Raw genomic sequence first — 20887 nt, forward strand, 5'->3', positions numbered from 1 at the left:
ACATACATACATACATACATACATACATACATACATATATACACATACATATACATATATATACAGTTGTGGTCAAAAGTTGACATACACTTGTGAAGAACATATTGTCATGGCTCTCTTGAGTTACCAGTTATTTCTACAACTATGATTTTTCTCCGATAGATTGATTGAAACAGATACCGCTTCATCACAAAAAAACATTCATGAAGTTTGGTTCTTTTACAACTTTATTATGGGTTAACAGAAAAAGTGATCAAATCTGCTGGGTCAAAAATATACATACAGCAACACAAATTAGCAAATTTGGTGACTTTGAAAGTTGTGTCAGTGAAATGAGCTTCATAGCATGGCCTCTTAACTTCTTGTGAGTGATTATGAGTGACTACAGCTGGTGACTTCTCTGAGGCCATTTAAATAGGGCTCATTGGATGCAAACGCCCACAAACGCTACAATGGGAAAGTCAAAGAAGCTTAGCAAGGATCTGAAAAAGCGAATCCTTGACTTGAACAAGTCAGGAAAGTCACTTGGAGCAATTTCAAAGCAGCTGCAGGTCCCAAGAGCAACAGTGCAAACAATTGTTTGTAAGTATAAAGTGCATGGCACTGTTTTGTCACTGCCACAATCAGGAAGAAAACGCAAGCTATCACCTGCTGCTGAGAGAAAATTGGTCAGGAGGGTGAAGATTCAACCGAGAATCACCAAAAAGCAGATCTGCCAAGAATTAGACGCTGCTGGAACACAGGTGTCAGTGTTCACAGTCAAGCGTGTTTTGAATCTCCATGGATTGAGAGGGTGCCGTGCAAGAAGTAAGCCCTTGCTCCAAAAGCAGCACCTTTAGGCTCGACTGAAGTTTGCTGCTGATCACATGGACAAAGATAAGTCCTTCTGGAGGAAAGTTCTGTGGTCAGACAAAACAAAAATCGAGCTGTTTGGCCACAATGCTCAGCAATATGTTTAGAGGAGAAAAAGTGAGGCCTTTAACCCCAATTACACCATGCCTACCGTCAAGCACGGTGGTGGTAGTATTATGCTGTGGGGCCGTTTTCCTACCAATGGAACTGGTGCTTTACAGAGAGTAAATGGGATAATGGAGGAGGATTACCTTCAAATTCTTCAAGATAACCAAAAGTCATCAGCCCGAAGATTGGGTCTTGGGCGCAGTTGGGTGTTCCAACAGAACAATGACCCCAAACACATTAAAAGTGGTAATGGAATGGCTAAATCAGGCTAGAATTAAGGTTTTGGAATGGCCTTCCCAAAGTCCTCACTTAAACCCCATTGAGAACTTGTGGACAATGCTGAAGAAACAAGTTTTTGTCAGAAAGCCATTAAATTTAACTGAACTGCACCACTTCTGTCAAGAGGAGTGGTCAAAGATTCAACCAGAAGCTTGCCAGAAGCTTGGGGATGGCTACCAAAAGCGCCTAATTGAAGTGAAAATGGCCAAATGACATGTTACCAAATATTAGCGCTGCTGTATGTATATTTTTGACCCAGCAGATTTGATCACTTTTTTCTGTTCACCCATAATAAAGTCATAAAAGAACCAAACTTCATGAATGTTTTTTGTGACAAAGAAGTATCTGTTCCAATCTTTATCAGAGAAAAATCAGAGTTGTAGAAATAGCTGGAAACTCAAGAGAGCCATGACATTGTGTTTTTCACAAGTGTATGTAAACTTTTGACCACAACTGTACATACATACACACACACATATATATATATATATATATATATATATATATATATACATATATGTATATATATGTGTATATATATATATATATATATATATATATATATATATATATATATATATATATATATATATATATATATATATATATATACGTATACATACGTTTGGTCTTATTATTCAGCCATTTGTCTTGTTAAAGAGCCTGACAGCCGATGGCAGGAAGGATCTGCGGAAGCACTCCTTTCTGCAATGAGGGTGCAGCAGTCTATTGCTGAAAGAGCTTCGGAGGGACTCCACAGACTCTTGCAGGGGGTGGGAGGTGCTGTTCATGATGGACATCATCCTGGTCAGCATCCTCCTCTCTCCCACTTCCTCCACAGAGTCCAATGGACAGCCCAGAACAGAGATGGCCCTCCTGACCAGCTTATTCAGCCTGTTCCTGTCCCTCTCCTTGCTCCAGCATCCCCAACAGACCACTGCAAAAACACTAGATGCCACCACAGTGTCATAAAAGGTCATTGGCAGTGTCCTGCACACTCCAAAGGACCGTAGTCTCCTCAGTAGGTCTAGTTTGTTGTTGAGGTGAACACCCAGGTACTTAAAATTCTCCACGATTTCAATATCTGTACCCTGGATGTTCACCTGAGTGGTCTGCTGAGGATTCCTCCGAAAATCGATCACCATTTCCTTTGTCTTACTGGCGTTGATGTAGAGGTGGTTTTGCCTAGACCAGTCAACAAAGGCTGTGTATACTCCCCTGTAGTCCAGGTCGTTCCCGTCCATCACTCGTCCAACAATAACGGTGTCGTCAGAGAACTTCTGTAGGTGGCAGGTGTCTGTATTGTGTTTGAAGTCTGATGTGTACAGGGAGAAGAGGAGTGGGGAGAGCACCGTGCCTTGTGGGGCCCCCGTGCTGCAAGCTACCACATCAGACGTACAGTTCTGAAGTCTCACATATTGTGGTCTGTCAGTGAGGAAGTTTATGATCCATGCGACTAGGTGGTTCCTTACTCCAGCCTCTTCCAGTTTCCCTCTCAGTAGGACTGGCTGAATGGTGTTGAACGCACTGGAGAAGTAAAAAAAACTGGAGAAAACCGGAGTACCCGGAGAAAACCCACAAATTCTCGAGGACACCATGAATACTCTACACTCTGGAAGGTCAAGATCCACGCAGCTTTCTTTAGTATATCTTAGAACCGTAAGGTTGTTGTGGTAACCACTAGTCTTTCCATTTGGGTCGTTTACCCATACATCAGTGGCCCGCACATTTTCATCACAGGTGGAGACCGCCATCCCAGTGGGGCTTCTTGGCAGCTCACCCCCTTTTGCTGTCCTATCAGCAATAATGATTCCCGAAGGAAATAGGTAATTAATGTATTAGATATGCACGCCACACATCTATTGGATTGGATAACTTTATTCACCCCGTAGTCGGGAAATTTCATTGTGACAGTAGCAAGAGGGTGATAAGACAACAACAAAGCAAAAGCACAAAGTACAAAGCAAATCAAAGTAAATGGGATCATTAAGAATCACCAAATCAAATCATTAAGACAGAAAAGCGGCAAAAACACAAAACGAGCAAGAGTGGATGGAGCTACCGCCGCCGGCTGCCACTTGAACGGTGCCATCTTGGTTGCAGTAGCTAAAACGGATACAGACTCAAAAAGACATTGTAAAGTTGGACAAAAACTGGAACCACACACAGGAAGTCTTCCACAAGATGGGGAACTTCTGCAGACTGTGGGCCTGAGGTTATGTCTGTAACAAATTGAACAGTTCCTACTAAAAATTTAAAGTAGGTGCTTAGACCTCTGGGACATGGAACACACGGTGCACCATGTCCATCATCCCCCTGTTGAGACATGACTCCTTCCATGGCTCAATTTCGTAATAAATTCTTTGGTAGGCACGGTAGGCCTTTAGCTGTGTATATGCCGTCTGCAGACTGTTCTGTGTCTTCATGTATCCATGCATCTTTTCTTTCCTGTGGTGCAATGTTTTGCATATCAATTAATACTGTTTTTGAGATCGATTCAGTTTTTGTTGTTGTGTACACTGTGCAGTAAGTGTTTGCGCTGCTTCTTTAGCTGCTGTATTCTGTCGTTGTCTTCAGCCCGTGCTTAACATTTGCATACAGCTATTTGGTTGGGCTTAATACCCTAATGAACAAAAATCACAACAATCTTACTTATTCCATCACTATACTTTGTGAAAATCTAAATGCCTTATCAGTCAAAATTAAATATGCTAGCTGGTATTCTATTATGATCACTGCTTCCTTGTTGAGATCAAGAACTATATTTCTTTTTTCCTTTCCTGCAATTACACAAATTAACTAATCATACTAAAAAATCAGAAAAATACAAAAAGCAAACCAGGCTGCTTTCTCCTCAGGAAAACAGCTTTCCCATTCTCTGCAATAGTTACATTCACATCAATTAATATCCAGAAACAAATGTACACATTTATAATTCTGAATAGAATTGAACCCACTATGTAAAATGTAACCACCCCTTGTTTGTCAGCGTTAATAATTTTAGCATAATTGTGTCCTTTAGAGCAATTAAAACCCATTACTTATAAAATGCATACTAATCAAGTCCCAATTCATTCAATAATGTGTATCGCGTTGCATATTAAACTCAGTTGTTTGAAATTCGAAATACCCAATCTAGTAGTCTTTTTATCAAATGTAGCATTCCATTGTCTTTGGAGTTTGTCAATCATCTCCTATAAAACTTTCTTAATCAATATTTTTCATTAGTCATGCATAAAATTAAAATCTAGTTACATTTCTATCCATTTTATTTCTCTTTTCTTTCTAATAATTTACTTTAACTCTCTAAGAAGGTTTAGTCTCAATTAAAACGCTTTCACCTTTTTTTCCTTATATGGAGACAATAAAACCAATATCAAAATTCCTTATGGTTTATGGCATTGCTCCCTGAGCAATAATCTTTTCCAATCAATATTGGAGTGCTTGCCATTTCGTCTGATCACGTTAAAGAAGTTTATCTTACCTGTCTCCTCAAACGTTTCAACTGAGAACCTTCTTGCAGTGCACAGGTGGATCCGCATCCTCCTTTTCAGCTATTTTCATGTCTGCTGGTTGGTCAGCAACACTTGTACGGACATTCTCATTTTGGGTTGCTAGTGCGTCTTCTCTATACTTTGGGTTGAGCACCCAGGCTCTTGGAACCACCGTTGGTCCAGTCTGTTCCCTGTTGAGAAGCACAGTCTCCTTCTGCTAACCCAAATTCAATGCATTTCTTTAAAGTTTTTCTTTTATGTAGTTAGCCAGATACTAAATAGGATTTCCATATTTTGTTGTCCGGTTGACCTCGTTATGTAGGCACAATGATTTCATAACGAAATATGGAACCTTTTGTCAATTCCGTCAATTAATTTGTTAACACAATTTGGATGCCATTATCACTATAAATCAATGGTTCTTTGGAATTCCATATCATGCGCTGTCTTTGTTTTTAGTTTTTTATCTCAGTGCTCCCAAATTTCGCATAGCAGATTTGTTCCTCCACTTCAAGTTTAACATTTGGAGTACTGCTGCTTTTTTCATCAAAAATTTCATTGGACTAAATAATTTTCCATAATTTGTCATTGCCATCCATGATAAAAGGCTTATTGGCGATTTCAGAAATTGATTTCAAATTTCTAAATCATTTTCCTTCTTGATATCTGATGGATTGATTATATCTTGGTGGTCGGCCAATCAAAAACACAAAAAGAAAAACAACCATTCACGCTCACACTCATTCATAATCAGATATCAGTGGTCTGCAATTTTCTATCACCACTAGGAGACGCCATCCCCCTGTGAGGCTTCTTGGCTGCTAATCACTTTTCGCTGTCCTGTGGCAATAGTCATTCTCAAAGGAAATAGGTTGTTTGGTTGACATCAATTGTTTGATGCTTATGCAATCCGTAATATTCTAATAGTCATTAATATGACCCACGCTAAAGCATATTTCACCTGTTCAGGGCAAAACAATGAAATATCTTCCGTGCACTGAAGATATTTCATGTTTATTCAATCCTAGGGAAATCATGCCTATCCTAAATTAATTATTTTATCTAAAATTGCCAGGTACAATTTACCTTATAATTTGGATCAATGCCATTTCTGCATTGTCTTCATGTTTGATATCATAAATATTCTAAATGATTCTTAATACTTGAGTCTAAATCTCAAATCACTCTCATATTGCTAAATTAGCTAAATTGCGCTAGCTGAATTCCTATCCCCCAATGAGGCGGTTTTTATTTAAAATAAGAGCCATTTTCTGTAGCTCACTGTTACCACAATTAAAATTTAGGGAAAATATCCTTTTGCTAGGCACTTCCTAATGATAAATTTCAGTGTTTAATAAAGGACCCATAATTTGTCACTAATATATCATAATCTTGTCAACTTTTTCTGTCTCTCTGTCTCTCTCTGTCTCACTATGGCTCCACCATGTGGTGGTTTAGGAGCATTGTGCAGTCTATTGAGGAGGTTGTTTGCCACAAAAGTGACCACAGCCATAAAGTATTGGTTAATTACCTCCTTCACTTCATCACCTGTTGTGACAACCAGGAAGAGGATAAGATTGATTGGTTGGTGATTGAGGCAAAGGCAGAAGCAGTACAGTGGGAATGCCTAACACAGAGTCAAGCCACCTGGCCCAGAATCTGCGCAGTCAGGTCACAAGATCATAACAGTACTGAGATGCACAGCAATGTCTGCAGCAATGCAGCCTCACAGCATGATGCTATCACCTCTATGACTTACAGTCTTTATGAGATTATACAATCGGTCTAAAAGCTTCCTCTTTTTTCCAAAAATATAACAGTGGTCATTATGGCCAAATAGACCCATTTTTGTTTCATCAGACCTCAGGACATGTTGATAACATGCAAACTTTTGACGTCAGAAAAAGTACCATAAAAATCTCAGATATTCATGTTACTTTCAAGAGAACACTGTGAGGCAGGGATACCAAAGGATAGGAAGAGAAAAGATAGGTTGGCTAGGCGTGTGAAGAAGTGAGTGCATGAGCAATGTTAATAATGTGTATTGGGGACCTAGTATTAGAACTACTAATTGTCCAAGACTACAAGTCAAAATCATACTTTTAGCTATGTGATTAATAATCCTAGCACCAAACAGTTAGAGCTGTCACCATACTCAACACGAGTTCTGCACCTAGGACCTAATCAAGTCTTATTACTACTACTTATACTGCTTATTTATTATGTTGACCACTTATTTGTCTATTACTATTTAGTGATTATTTATTTATCATTACTATATATTGATTATCTATGTGTTGTTTGTCTGTTGTTGCATCCATAGACTCAGCAAGTGGTGCGCTCTCGCTCTGTTGACCTCACTTGGACTACTTCTTCATTTATATTTCTTATTTATTGATTATTTATTTGTCTGTTTGTTGTTTTAATTTGTGCACTACATGGTAAAAGCTTTAAATCTCATTATACCTTAAAATGACAATAAAAGCATTCAATTCAATTCACGGGAGCCATTAGACAGGACTGGCACTGCCCCAGCTATCTCAGGGCGGAAGCTTGCAGCCTTACCATAGCCAATGGAACCTGTGCGCTCCATGACCTGCAACCCGCCTTCAGGAATATGGCAAGAGATTATATGTCCAGCTCTCCATATCCTCAGCAATTCCTACACGCCAGTCCACACATAGGAGAGCTTGGACAGGGAGCACCGGACAGCACCCTGATTCTTAAATTTCACTCTCCTTCAGTCAGTCATTATCACTTTGTCTGCTACTCTCTTGCAACTACATGAATGTAAAAACAGTTAATAATAATCATCATTAAGGGGGGCACTTACACAAACTATTAGGACAAGTCTTATGAGAATTAAATTTGTATCCTGTGTGTATCTTCATCTCAGTGTCTCAGAGGTTCATCACTCCTGTGTATATTGTGTGACAAGTAGAAGCAACAAAACAGGAAATCAGCAGATTACTCTGCATTATGGCAGCGGCCACCGCCGACTTTACACTTCAGCTTACCAGTACACCCACGACCCCAACATCACCTATGCCAAGCCAACTAAGAGCTTTTTGAGGTAAGTCAGAATACGATGACCGCACGTTGACATATTCACCTTCGTGTGCGGTCGTTTGGTCCCCGTTCTTTTGGTCGCCGGTCTTTTGGTCGCCCGGACCCAAACAATGGGCGACCAAAAGACCGGCGACAAAACAAGGTAAAACAACATGGTCTACTTATCAATAAAAGCCAACAATGGCCCTGAGCAGTTTCACTGAGCAGACGTGTGAGTGTATGAGTTTGTATGTACATGAGTTGTCCCCTTAGGAAGGGACGTCAGTCAGGGTCTTAACAAGTTCTCCAACAAAACACAATAAAAGTACGGGAAATTTGGAGCTTTTCTTTAGCCAAATAATTAATAGGGAATTAAGTATGAATAATAATAATTCGCAGTTTGTATTACGGAATTTGAGCAACGATTTAAATGGTAATTATCAATAACCTTCCGGGCGACCAAAAAAACGGCGACCAAACGACCGAGTACCATTCTCCTTCCATGCTGCTCTTTTCAATCACCTAAAGAGACTAACTTAGTTTATTTTTGACCTCTTGGTTAGTGGCGGCCGAATCATCTATGTGTCAGGCCACAACCTGGATGTAGTGCAAGATCCGCAGATGGTTGTGACTGTGTCTCCTTACAAACCCATCCAGAATAATAAGAGTGGCAAAAGGAAAAAGAGAAAAAGTACAGAGGGTAGAGGCGACCACCAGAAGAGGTTGGCAAGCTCTGCCAAAATGGTTCCTAACCCATTTTGTTCAGATCCGCTCTGTTCTGCCAAACAGGTGTGAATTTATGTGTGCGTGAACATAGGGGTGTGTGTCTGTGCATACATACACAGGTCTGTGCGCATTACCCATTATTATTTTCTTTTTGTGTTTTTTTTATACATTATTAGTTTACAGAAAGTTGTGAGGTAAATTCTTCAACCTTGATCCTATGTCGATCCCCTATGGTGGATTCGTCTATTTGGGGATCAAAGGTCACCGTGGAGTTTCTGCTGGATAACCTTCAATTTGATATAAAGACTGTGAACCTGCAAGATTTCAGCTACGAGCCCAACCCTGTACTGCGCCCACTGAATCAGCAAGACCCTCTTAAGGCATATCGCTACAATCCAGGCAGCTTCATCCAGCTTGAGGTCAGATAGCATTAAACACAACCCCCTCCCTTTTCACAGAAAGCTATTTGTGATAACATCTACAAAGTTTGTTACTGCTGAATTCAATTTGCTTGCAGTAGCTAATGTCAAATGTTGTGGTCTTTTGTTGCAAATTTCCTACATTTCGTTAGTAAGTTCTTAAAACATGACGTTCATACATTATTGTAATAAAAAAGTTGAAAATAATTTATTTTACCTCCAATATAGGTTTTACTGTGGCAGTACTTAGGCAAAGTGGGGAAGGTGAACTAAATAGAGGTGTCATAACAAGGCACTACAATGAATATAATTTATTACAATAAAATGTGTGTTTCTCAGGGAGAAAATCTGGACCTGGCCATTACCAAGGAGGAGGTGGTTGTACTAATCGGCATGGGTGTGTGTGCTGTTAAGACACTTACTCGAAACCATCTGTACTGCGAACCTCCACCTTATCAGCCTGCATCAGGAGCTAATGGCAATGAACGTGAGGGGGCTGACAACCTGCTGGAATTCACTGTGAGTGCTTGCTGAGATAATAACTAAAATACTTTTTTTAAACATTACCTGTCAATCGGGGACATTTCGTTTAGTTTGCTTCTCCTTTGTGTTCAACAGGTACATATAGGAAACTTAAACTTCTCCCTTGGTATGGTTCAGTATGACATTCTAAGCCTGGCCACATTTCCCCTGGAGGCTCAGATTGCAGTTGGAGTCGGTACATCAATTGTGGCGCTCATTGTCCTCATCATCGTACTTGTATACAGGTTTGTACTTAAATTGGCGTGTGCTGTCGATTGGTTGTCGGTCTTTTAGACCGTGTTGATTTACCTTGTTTTGTCGCCGGTCTTTTGGTCGCCGGTCTTTTGGTCGCCGGTCTTTTGGTCGCGGTCTTTTGGTCGCGACAACGGGCAACCAAAAGACCGACGACCAAAAGACCGGCGACAAAACAAGGTAAAACAACACGGTCTACGCATCAATAAAAGCCAACAATGGCCATGAGCAGTTTCACTGAGCCGACGTGTGAGTGTATAAGAGTTTATATGTACATGCTTTGTCCCTCTAAGAAGCTACTTCCGTCAGGATCTTAGCTAGTTCTCCAACAAAAAACAAGAAAAGTCCGGGAAATTTTGAGCTTTTCTTTAGCCTAATAATTACTAGGGCATTAAGTATGACTAAATAGTAATTCGCAGTTTGTATTTAGGGAATTTGAGCAACGATTTAAATGGTGATTATCACTTACCTTCCGGGCGACCAAAAGACCGGCGACCAAAAGATCGGCGACCAAAAGACCAGCGACCAATCGACCGTGTACCTAAATTGGCAGTAGTGCAACATGATGTATGACATAGGTTGAATCCATCAGTAATTTCTTATTATTTTGATATTTTATTTATTATTTATCAAACTTTGATATGGATAATTATTGATTTTACTCTGTATTCTGCTGATGCTGCAAGATTTAGTTGCGCCTCGGGACCTGCACATCGGCTTGTTTGATAAACACATTGGCTGAGACCCTTCTGTTATGGCGTCCAAATTATTTTTTGTCCGTTTCTTTTTTTGTTTTTTGTTTTTTAATGGGGCCTGGGCGTAGGGGGGGTTTCGTACAGCATATGTATCCCACCCATTTACTCAATGAAAATTTAAAGATTGTGTGAGGATATATGTATATTTTGTAAATTTGCCACCGAAGGGTCCTGGAAATGGAAGGCACAATCAGAGGGATAGGGTAAGTGTGTCTACAAATCATCACAACTTATTGGATATTGAAATTTAAGAAGAGCAAGTTAAAATAAATAAAGAAACATTAACATAGAACTTTTTTGATTTTCCAAATATTAATGTAGCATGATCCAGCTAGCATCTTACACCCTACTATTATATGCTGGACTGTTTCTGGTACTTCTTTGAATAGCCAGCCCCTCGTGTCTGATCTGTTCTGGTACAACTTGGTGTCTGTGACCCTTGTACTTGTAGCCTGTTCTTGTGCTTCCATGATTAGCGCCTCTGTGCTGTCTGTTATTCCAGCGTACTCCAACCACTGGTAGCATTTCTTGATGTGAGACACTTCTTCAATTTTCTGTTGGTAAATTCCATGTAGGATCTTGTCCTTTCAGGTTGTCTACTACTCCTCTTCTGGACTTTCATGTGTTCTCAGCTTCCTGAGGCATTCACTTAGCATCTTAGCTCTCACATTTTTTTAAACGGGATTCTAAACAATTTCATGCAGTGAAGTGAAATTACATATTTGATTGGAGATTGGTTGATTCTTTGTAAACCTGCTTTGTCCTCTAAATTCTATCTACTCCATTTCCTTGATAGGAGAAAGAGCAAGCAGGCTTTAAGAGACTTTAAAAAGGTTCAAATTCAACTGGAAAACCTTGAAACCAGCGTAAGGGACCGATGTAAGAAGGAGTTCACAGGTAAGAGTGAGAGCAGAAAGAGTAAGGTAAATCTAAAAAAAAAGAAATCAAAACTTGAAATATTGTATTGTTCATATAGTCCTCATTTTACCTCTGAAAATTGTTTTGTCCTGAGGATTTGCAATATTGAAAAGATATGGGTACCAATAGGACTGTTTCGAGTCCACAACAATGTATTTACAAGACATCAGTAAAAACAAAAACATGATATTCACAATTATTGCTGCACACTTTTTTGAAACACATTTTGCAATGTATGCATTCCATTCTCTTCATATCATAGCCACGGATACAGAGAGTACAGGATTATTAGGCAAATTAGTATTTTGACCACATCATCCTCTTTCTGCACATAGTCTTACCCCAAGATGTATAGGCTTGAAAGCCCACTACCAACTCGCGAAGCTTATGGTGGAATTTCCCGGAAATGCTTCAAAGTGCAAGCTACGAGCGACGTTACAGCAGATGCCGTCACCCAAAACCGAAAATAGAGCTCTATGGGCGGCTAAGACTGCTGGACGGAGGAGCGAAGTGGAAGTTCAATTTCCATTTAAGTCCGGACAGTGGGCTGACGCCGTTGCTCTTATCCGAAAATAGAGCTCTCTGGACAGGTAAAACGGCTGGATAGCATGGAGGAATGAAGTGGAAGTTTAATTTCCCCCAAAATGTGAATGTGTGAAGTGCCACACCAGGGAACAAAAAACTCTGGACCTGCTGTATGCCAACACAAAGGAGGCATACAGCTCAGTCCCCCTCCCCCCACTGGGCCGCTCAGACCACAACCTGGTCCATCTGATCCCCACCTACATCCCTATGGTGAGGAAAATAAAACCTACCACGAGGATCATACAAAGATGGACCGAGGAGACCAGCATGGTACTGAGGGACTGTTTTGAGACCACTGACTGGGAGGTGCTGTGCAATTCACATGGTAATGACATTGACAGCTTGACCCACTGCATCACAGATTATATTAACTTCTGTGTTGAGAACATTGTACCCTCCAAGAAGGTCCGTTGTTTCTCCAACAATAAGCCGTGGGTCACCAGGGATCTATGGGCCCTCCTGAACAAGAAGAAGAGGGCTTTTAGGTCTGGGGAGAAAGAGAGCCTGAAAATGGTCCAGAAGGAGCTGAAGAGAGAGATAAGGAAGGGTAAGACCATCTACAGGAGGAAGCTGGAGAACCAACTCCAGAGAGGCAACACCAAAGAGGTCTGGAGGAGCTTGAGGACCATTTCGGGCCATGGAGGCAACAGCGAGAGAGACCCGGAGTCTGGCGGAAGGGAGTGGGCCAATGAACTGAATCAGTTCTTTAACAGATTCAGTCCTGCCCCCACTCCCCTGACCCCCCAGACCAGAAGCAACGCTCCCCCCTCGTTCTCCTCCTCTTCCTCCCCCTCTTCCACGGTCTCTGCATTACTGTCGATCAGGTGATAAAACAGCTAAAGAAGATCGAGGCAAGGAAGGCTACCGGTCCAGACGGCCTCAGCTCCAGACTACTGAGAGAGTGTGCGGATCAGCTTGGTATAGTGATTCTGCATATTTTCAACCTCAGCCTCAGTCTGCAGAGGGTCCCCACCTTGTGGAAAACTTCCTGTGTGGTCCCAGTTCCTAAGACTGCGTACCCCAGGGAGCCAAACCACTTCAGGCCGGTAGCATTAACCTCTCACCTGATCAAGACATTGGAGAGAATCATCCTCAATCACCTCAGCCCCCTGATGAATGCAGAGCTGGACCCTCTGTAGTTCGCCTATCGTCCAGGCATTGGTGTGGAAGATGCTACCACCTACCTGATGCACAGGTCTCTTTCACACCTGGAGAACACGTGAAGCACGCTGAGAATGATGTTTTTTGACCTCTCCAGTGCGTTCAACACCATTCAGCCAGTCCTACTGAGAGGGAAACTGGAAGAGGCTGGAGTAAGGAACCACCTAGCCGCATGGATCATCGACTTCCTCACTGACAGACCACAATATGTGAGACTCCAGGACTGTATGTCTGATGTGGTAGCTTGCAGCACGGGGGCCCCACAAAGCACAGTGCTCTCCCCACTCCTCTTCTCCCTCTACACATCGGATTTCCAACATAATACAGACACCTGCCACCTCCAGAAGTTCTCTGACGACACCGCTATTATTGGACGAGTGACGGACGGGAACGACCTGGAGTACAGGGGAGTCATCACAGCCTTTGTTGACTGGTGTAGGCAAAACCACCTCTACATCAACAACAGTAAGACAAAGTAAATGGTCATCGATTTTCGGAGGAATCCTCAACAGACCACTCAGGTGAACATCCAGGGTACAGACATTGAAATCGTGGAGAATTTTAAGTACCTGGGTGTTCACCTCAACAACAAACTAGACTGGTCCACAAACATAGATGCCCTGTACAAAAGGGGCCAGAGCCGCCTCTACCTACTGAGGAGTCTACGGTCCTTTGGAGTGTGCAGGACACTGCTGAGGACTTTCTACGACACTGTGGCACTTAGCCAAAGAAGAATTTCACCGCAGGAGAATGACACGCCGAAGAAGAATTTAATTGCAGAAGAATGACACGCCGTAGAAGAATTGCACCACCAAAGAAGAATGACGCAACGAATATTATAAAAAGCTGAGTCGGTGACATCTTGCCTTCTTGAGTTTTGTTGCGAGTGAATTTCCCGTCACGCACATTACCACTCGGACTTGGAGTCTTTGCAGAGCCTTTCCCAGTTTTGTTTGGATTTTGAATCCTTAGCTCTTCGGCTCGCTAACGAAACCGCCACATCGGGGATTTGCGGGTGTAGCCACGTTTCCGTGATGAGAATAATGCCGCAGTTCCTGACAAAGCTGTTAGTAGCAAGCTGAAGTTCCAAATTGTCTATTTTGTGGGTGATGGATCTGGCGTTGGTTAAGAAGATACTCTGAAGCGATGCTCTGTGCGGTTGTTTCCTTAGCTTAGCAGCTAGGCCCGCCCGGCATGCCCGCTTTTGCTTTCTTTCCCTTCAGTTGTACGCTGGGTGGGCTGACTATCCAAGGGAGATCCCGGTGGTCTCGAGATGTCCTCAGGGATATTGTAGGTTTGTTGGTAATCTGTTGTAATGGATATATCGCATCTCCTACCGAGAATAATTAAATCCTGGCGACTGTAGAAAATGTTTGCCTCGCAGATGTTTGCAAATAACAATAAGACTGAGGAAACAAAGCACCAAACTGGAGAACCGCTCCACCCGTGCGCACCGCCATCTTGGATGAGACTGGAATTTTTGGAAGAGGATGCCTTCTTGGCATTCTTATTCAAAGATGAACTGAAAATGCCAGGGTTCACCCGGATCTCCTGAGCCTCATCATGTGTGCTGTTGGGTCCATGGTAAAGCCATCCTAAATCTACAAGTTCGACCGTCCTCAGGCTTTAAAAAAACAAGAACAAAGCCTTGATTTTTTGGATTTACATCAAGCAGAGAGGAATATTTTCACTGTGAGTACAGTATTTAAATGTTTTAATATATTCATTACACATACATGTGGTCGCCAGTATGATGCGACCACACTAATTTGGTGCTGGCCGTCATTTCGGCTGTATTTACAAAAGAAATCCTGCCGCTAAATGTTGGCGTCAACAGAGCATTTAAAGCTAGACTGTGAACTATGTATATATATATATATTATATATAATAACTCGGAGCTTGCCGTCATTCCCGGAGGCTTAAGAACTACAACCGCGGGACCCAGCGTTTTGGACGACTCATTTGGGCAATTGTTTAATTCGGACACAGAAAATTAGGACTTTGATGGATTTGTGGGTGATGATGATGTGAGTAAGTTGTAAAATGTCTAAATAAAGTACAACCGAACTCAGTTTTGCTTCTGTTGCCTTTTTAAAGCGTGTTTTTAGCGTGTGGGTGTTGCGCGCAAGAACTCTATATCCCAGCAGTCACTGCGCAGTACTTTATCTACGGGAAAATAGTAGAGTCGGGCTGCTTGGCGTAGTTAGTTGTATATTATATATACATAGTTAACAGTTTAGCTTTGAATGCTCTGTTGACGCCAACATTTAGCGGCAGGATTTCTTTTGTAAATACAGCCGAAATGACGGCCAGCACCAAATTAGTGTGGTTGCCATCATACTAACTGTATTGAAGAACTGGGTGTATTAAGAACTCTATATCCCAGCAGTCACTGCGCAGTACTTTATCTACGGGAAAATAGTAGAGTCGGGGGCTGGTTTCCGTAGTTGTCCTATTGACTGATTTATTTTATTTTATCGTGATTACAATTTTAGTATTGGTCCATATATAAAGCGCACTGGATTATACGGCGCCCTGTCTATTTTGGAGAATTTTTTTGACTTTTATGCGCGCCTTATAGGCGTGAAAATACGGTATATAAAAATGTAATACTTTACTCAGTGAAAATAGTTCCTCTCCGCTTGATATAAATCTAAAAAAAAGAGGGGAATGGAAGTTTTAGTCCAAGTCCTTGAAGGGGAGCCCCCCTTTTAGCGAGGTACAGCTTCGCGTTTGGGAGGAAGCAGTTTGTGAAGGCTTTCCGGTTCCTCATCCAGTATACAGGCGACAAGGCTTTGTTCTTGTTCTTTAAAGCATGAGGACAGACGAACTTGTTGATTAAGGCTGGCTTTACCATGAAGCCCCCACACATGCAATCCGTGTGAACCCTGGCACTTTCAGATAATTTTTTAATATGAATGTCCGGGAAGGCATCCGGATCGCCGGCAAGACGGCGTGAAATTCTTCTTCGGCGCCTAATTATTCTTCTGCGGTGAAATTCTTCTTCTTTGGCGCTTAGTGAACTTTTTTTTTATCCTTAATATAAAATCCACAATGTACTGAAGCCTTACTTTCAGGCGCTCTATCAGTAGTGCCTTGGAGATCAACCGGTCATTCGCGATTGATGTAATGAGCGCCCCTGAATTAGAGAATTTACATATAAAGTACTGCTCTACTTACGAAACTGTCAACTTACGAAAAACGTTCTGGAACCAATTAATTTCCTAAGTAAAGGTACGACTGCATATTTCTCTTCAAACATTTTTGAAAAAACTCTAGGGAGCCACTAGGGCAGCGCTAAAGAGCCACATGCGGCTCCAGAACCTATGGTTGGCGACCCCTCGTTCTAGCAGAATGTGGCAGGTTAATGGAATACTCGTGCGAATAGTTGAAGAACACGCCCGAAGTAGCGATGTCACCCTTACGCTTCTGGTCTCAACGCAAATTGAATGTAGCATTCAGTAACTGCAAAAAGGAAGTACAAATTATGGGCAAAGAAGAAGAGCTGGATTGTTGTTTAAAGTAAAGGTCATTTTAGACATTTTGCATTTACTCAACAGAAAGGGCATAAAAGGCACAGAAGTCAGAATATATCTTGGTCGCACACTGCTTGATCTTCCAATGTTGTTTGATGTTCTCTGTGACTGTCAACTGAAAGTAGACTGTGTTTTTGAAATATTATACAACCTTTTCACCCCTGCTATCTCACTTGTACTCAGATCTGATGACAGAGATGATGGACATGTCAAGTGACCTAGTTGGCTCAGGCATCCCTTTCCTTGATTACCGAATGTACGCAGAACGCATTTTTTTCCCCGGCCACCGGGAGTCACCACTGAGTCGAGATCTGGATGTTCAGGAGTGCCGCAGACAAACAGTGGAACAGGGTCTCGTGCAACTATCTAATCTTCTCAACAGTAAACTTTTTCTGACCAAGGTACTGTGAGCAACATGCATCAACACTTGTACATTGGAAAAACTTTGAGTTAATTTATTTCCTTTCTCCATAAGTTCATTCATACTCTGGAAAGTCAGCTGACTTTTTCTCCCCGAGACCGTGCGTATGTTGCATCGTTACTTACTGTGGCACTGCATGGCAAACTGGAATACTTCACTGATATCCTCAAAACCCTCATGAATGACCTCGTGGATCAGTACGTGGCTAAGAACCCTAAACTGATGTTGCGCAGGTAAGAGAAGTGAAAGGGAATTTGTAAATTCAAGCCATCATTCAGTAGCTTTTTCAGGGACTAAAATATTTTTCTTTTCTGCAGAACTGAGACAGTTGTGGAGAAGCTGCTGACCAACTGGATCTCCATCAGTCTCTATGCTTTTCTGAGAGTCAGTTAAAATCTTTATTTTATCTTGAGTTTTTTTTATAAGATTAAGCGATAAGTTCTATAATGCAAAAGTTAGGTACCGTATTTTCACACCTATAGGGTGCACTTAAAAGTCTAAAATTTTCTCTGAAGGGACCTAATCAGTCGGTGCGCCTTGTTTATGGGCTAAATTGAAAATGTTGTATGACCCTGACCACTTGACTGACTGGTTTCATTTCTTGCCGACACGCTACTTATTGCGATCAACCCAGCGGACGTTCACCCTAAAAATAGCCTCCCCGCGTATTCCAAGCATTATGGTAAATCCATTCAAAAGATCCCAGACGAGTGGCAAGGCATTTGACTTCTGTGTGCTCGTAGCACTTTTAACCCTCAAAAACACTCTCAATACTCAAAGAATGCGAGAAATTTGGTAAACATACTATAACATTGAACAAAAAGTCATCAGCTATGTTAGGTTTTTACAAATGTAGTTTGGCACTCGAAGAACAGAACACCGAAACAAACAAAACCAAAACCGAAAGCATTGCATCCTCTACAGGTCTCGATTTCTCGTCAACGTACAAGAACAGCATGCAAATACAACCTCAATGTTACAACCTGATTGAATCCTTACAATACGTACACATGGACTCAAAATTATGTTCTGCAAGGAAAAACTCAAGAATTAACTCCATGATGAACGAAGGACAAAGGCACATGAATCATGAACTCACCAGAGCTCATCAACCATTGTCTCAGGGAAAGAAAAACTGCCCTGAAAAGTGGCTTTTGGTCAGACAGTCGCGTTCATGCTATGCTGGCAGCCCTTCACGAGCTGCTTGCAAGCGCCAACCTCTGTTCCGGCATCATGTAGATGCGGCTTCCTGCTAGGGAAAGGGAGGCCAGCAAGGTGTTGGGAGATCGGTTAATGGGGAAGCAACGTAAGCACGCCGATTAAAAAAATGGATACAGGAAGTGAATTTATTTTTTTATTTTTTTAAGTATTTTGTTTGATGTTTCATAACTTTGACAGTTTTTTGTAGCGTTGAACAAATGTTTTCACATCAAACCTCTTTGTAAGTTTAATATTTTGTGTGTAAACGCATTCTGAAGTAGAGGTACAACTGTATTAAGAAGAAAATCATCAAAATTACCTTACAGCATCTTTAAGCAAGAGAGACTTTACATCAACGCACAATGGTTGTTTCAGGTTGTGGGAGGTCGGCAGTCTACTGAGTGCAGTACTTCACAGTTTTTGATAGCTCTCGAATAACAAAGCATGTCTTTGTGTTTACAGGACTCTGCAGGGGAGTGTCTTTACATGCTTTTCAGGGCAATAAAGCATCAGGTAGATAAAGGCCCAGTTGATGCTGTCACTGGGAAGGCCAAATACACACTCAATGACAACCGCTTGCTGAGAGAGGACGTGGAGTACAAAACCTTGGTGAGCAAGAATCATCCTATATCATGTGTTTTTATAGTAGCTGTGTGTCTTGATTAATACAAAACAAAAAACATTATTTACAAAAAAAATTATTTATTCAATTTCAAGTTTTTTTAAAATTCAGTTTAGTGTTAGGTTAGATTAAACTCATTTGTCTGTGTCTGCATCGTAATCCAAGTTCATTTAAATTTGTTTATGTTATGTTACGAGTGCGTTGACGTGCAAAAAGTCCCCCCCCCCCCCCCGTAGAGAGGGGGGCTCTCTGTCCTTCGCTCTCTCCCCCCTGCGAAATCCGTATAATTTTAGTACTATTAAACACATTTTAGTAATATTAAACCACTAGTTATTTGTTACTTTGTTAATAGATGGCGAATTAGAACAAATAAAAATGTTTTTCCAATCCAATACCCTGTTTTTTTTCCCCGTTAGTCATTGCGAATGGCGAGGCGATCGCTAATACGAGAGTTATATATACTACTCGTTGGCAAGTAGTCGTCCATTATCCTATTGTGAGGACATTTGTGTGCATCATTTTCGGAATATTTTCAAGGGAATACAAAAGCAAACAGCCCTTCTTGCATGTGAAAGTCAGGGTGGAGGCGGGGCAAATAGAGCCAACCCGGGAGAAGAAAGGTATCAAAATTTAAAACAAAATTAGAATTAAGTTTAGTGTAAGGTTAGATTAAACTTATTTTTGAGTGTGTCTGCATCGTAATCCAAGTTCATTTAAATTTGTTTATGTTTTGTTACGAGCTCGTTGCCGTGCAACGGGAAAACCAACATACGAGCTCAGTCTCGGAACGCATTAAGCTCGTATCTCTGGATGCTTACGTTACAAGCTCATGAAAAAATTAAATAAATATCTTGTGTTCATGAAAATGCAAAATATACACAGATTCTGCGATCCCAGTTGACAACAGTACTTTATTTGCAAGGAAACCGAAAGTTTAATTTTGTATCAGTGCTAAACATCCTTTCCAGCACAGTGGAGTTGTGTCAATCTCATGCGGTCGGGCCGCAATGTCCAGAAAAAAATGGCTTTTGCGTCATGACTACGATTACATCCGCCACTTTGTAGACATTTCGATGAAGATTACATTTGTCATATTGCTCAGTAAGCTTGAGAGTACCTACGTTGTGAACATAAACAAACTGCAGGCGCTATAATTGCGCCTTGAGGATGCATCCATAGAAACGTGAAAGGTTTAGACTGGGGTTCGGCAAATTATAGGTTCTAGACTAGAGCCTCATGCGGCTCTTTAGCGCTTCCTGGAGCTTTTTCAAAAAGGTTTGAAATGGAAAAAGATGGGGGATAAATGTTTTTTTGTTTTGATATGGTTTCTGTAGGAACAAGCATGACACAAACATTTTTAACGTTTTCCTAATTCTGGAAGAATGTGTAGAATAAATCTTAAATTTTATCATTTCTGTCAATGAAGATTAACGTCACAGCCGACATATATTTCTATTAGTAGGGCTGGGTGCTAGGCAGGTGACTGTTGTAAACAAACTGACGGCTGTGTGATGTGTCCTGTATCCTGTCAGGTTCACCAATAGACATTCCAAAATCACCCACAAACAAAGAGGAAAAGACAGTCTTCTGCAGAGCTGCCAACTGCAGGAAATCCCAAAAACTGTCACTTAATTTTTTTTAAGCAATCATTTTGGAAAAGTATCAAATTTCTAATTTAAATGCCTCCAAATTCACACCATCGCTATGGCTTCCGCCATCTTACTTCCGCATTTGATTCAACTGCACTGTAAACCGGATATATTCGGTAACACGAGTGCATTGTGAATCATCTGAGTTACAAGTTCTGACGAATGATGCATCTTGTGCGATCAGTGGGGCAATCAATTCGGAATCGACGTATTGAGCACCCCTGTTCTGAAGTAAGTAGGAGTACACATCATTAGTAAGTCTTATCAATAAGACTGCTCGGGATAAGCGCAACATGGATGGCAATTTGGATGAAACGTCTAATAAGAAACCCAGACACT

The 20887-nt window shown here is 41.3% G+C and overlaps 1 protein-coding gene across 7 annotated transcripts in view; it reads left to right on the forward strand.

Moving 5' to 3' along the window:
• plxnb1b (plexin b1b) overlaps positions 1 to 20887 on the forward strand; it is a 219861-nt gene that overhangs the window by 126866 nt on the left and 72108 nt on the right. For all 7 annotated transcript variants that reach the window (XM_077602784.1, XM_077602785.1, XM_077602786.1 and 4 more), the window contains 10 exons: positions 7630 to 7806; positions 8345 to 8570; positions 8684 to 8926; positions 9266 to 9445; positions 9545 to 9693; positions 11252 to 11352; positions 16840 to 17057; positions 17132 to 17310; positions 17395 to 17461; positions 18740 to 18886. In XM_077602784.1, coding sequence (XP_077458910.1) covers positions 7630 to 7806; positions 8345 to 8570; positions 8684 to 8926; positions 9266 to 9445; positions 9545 to 9693; positions 11252 to 11352; positions 16840 to 17057; positions 17132 to 17310; positions 17395 to 17461; positions 18740 to 18886 — 1687 coding nt within the window. The remainder of the gene's footprint in view (positions 1 to 7629; positions 7807 to 8344; positions 8571 to 8683; positions 8927 to 9265; positions 9446 to 9544; positions 9694 to 11251; positions 11353 to 16839; positions 17058 to 17131; positions 17311 to 17394; positions 17462 to 18739; positions 18887 to 20887) is intronic.

The sequence above is a fragment of the Stigmatopora argus genome, chromosome 6 (genome assembly GCF_051989625.1).
Source record: "Stigmatopora argus isolate UIUO_Sarg chromosome 6, RoL_Sarg_1.0, whole genome shotgun sequence".
NCBI classification, from domain to species: Eukaryota; Metazoa; Chordata; class Actinopteri; order Syngnathiformes; family Syngnathidae; genus Stigmatopora; species Stigmatopora argus.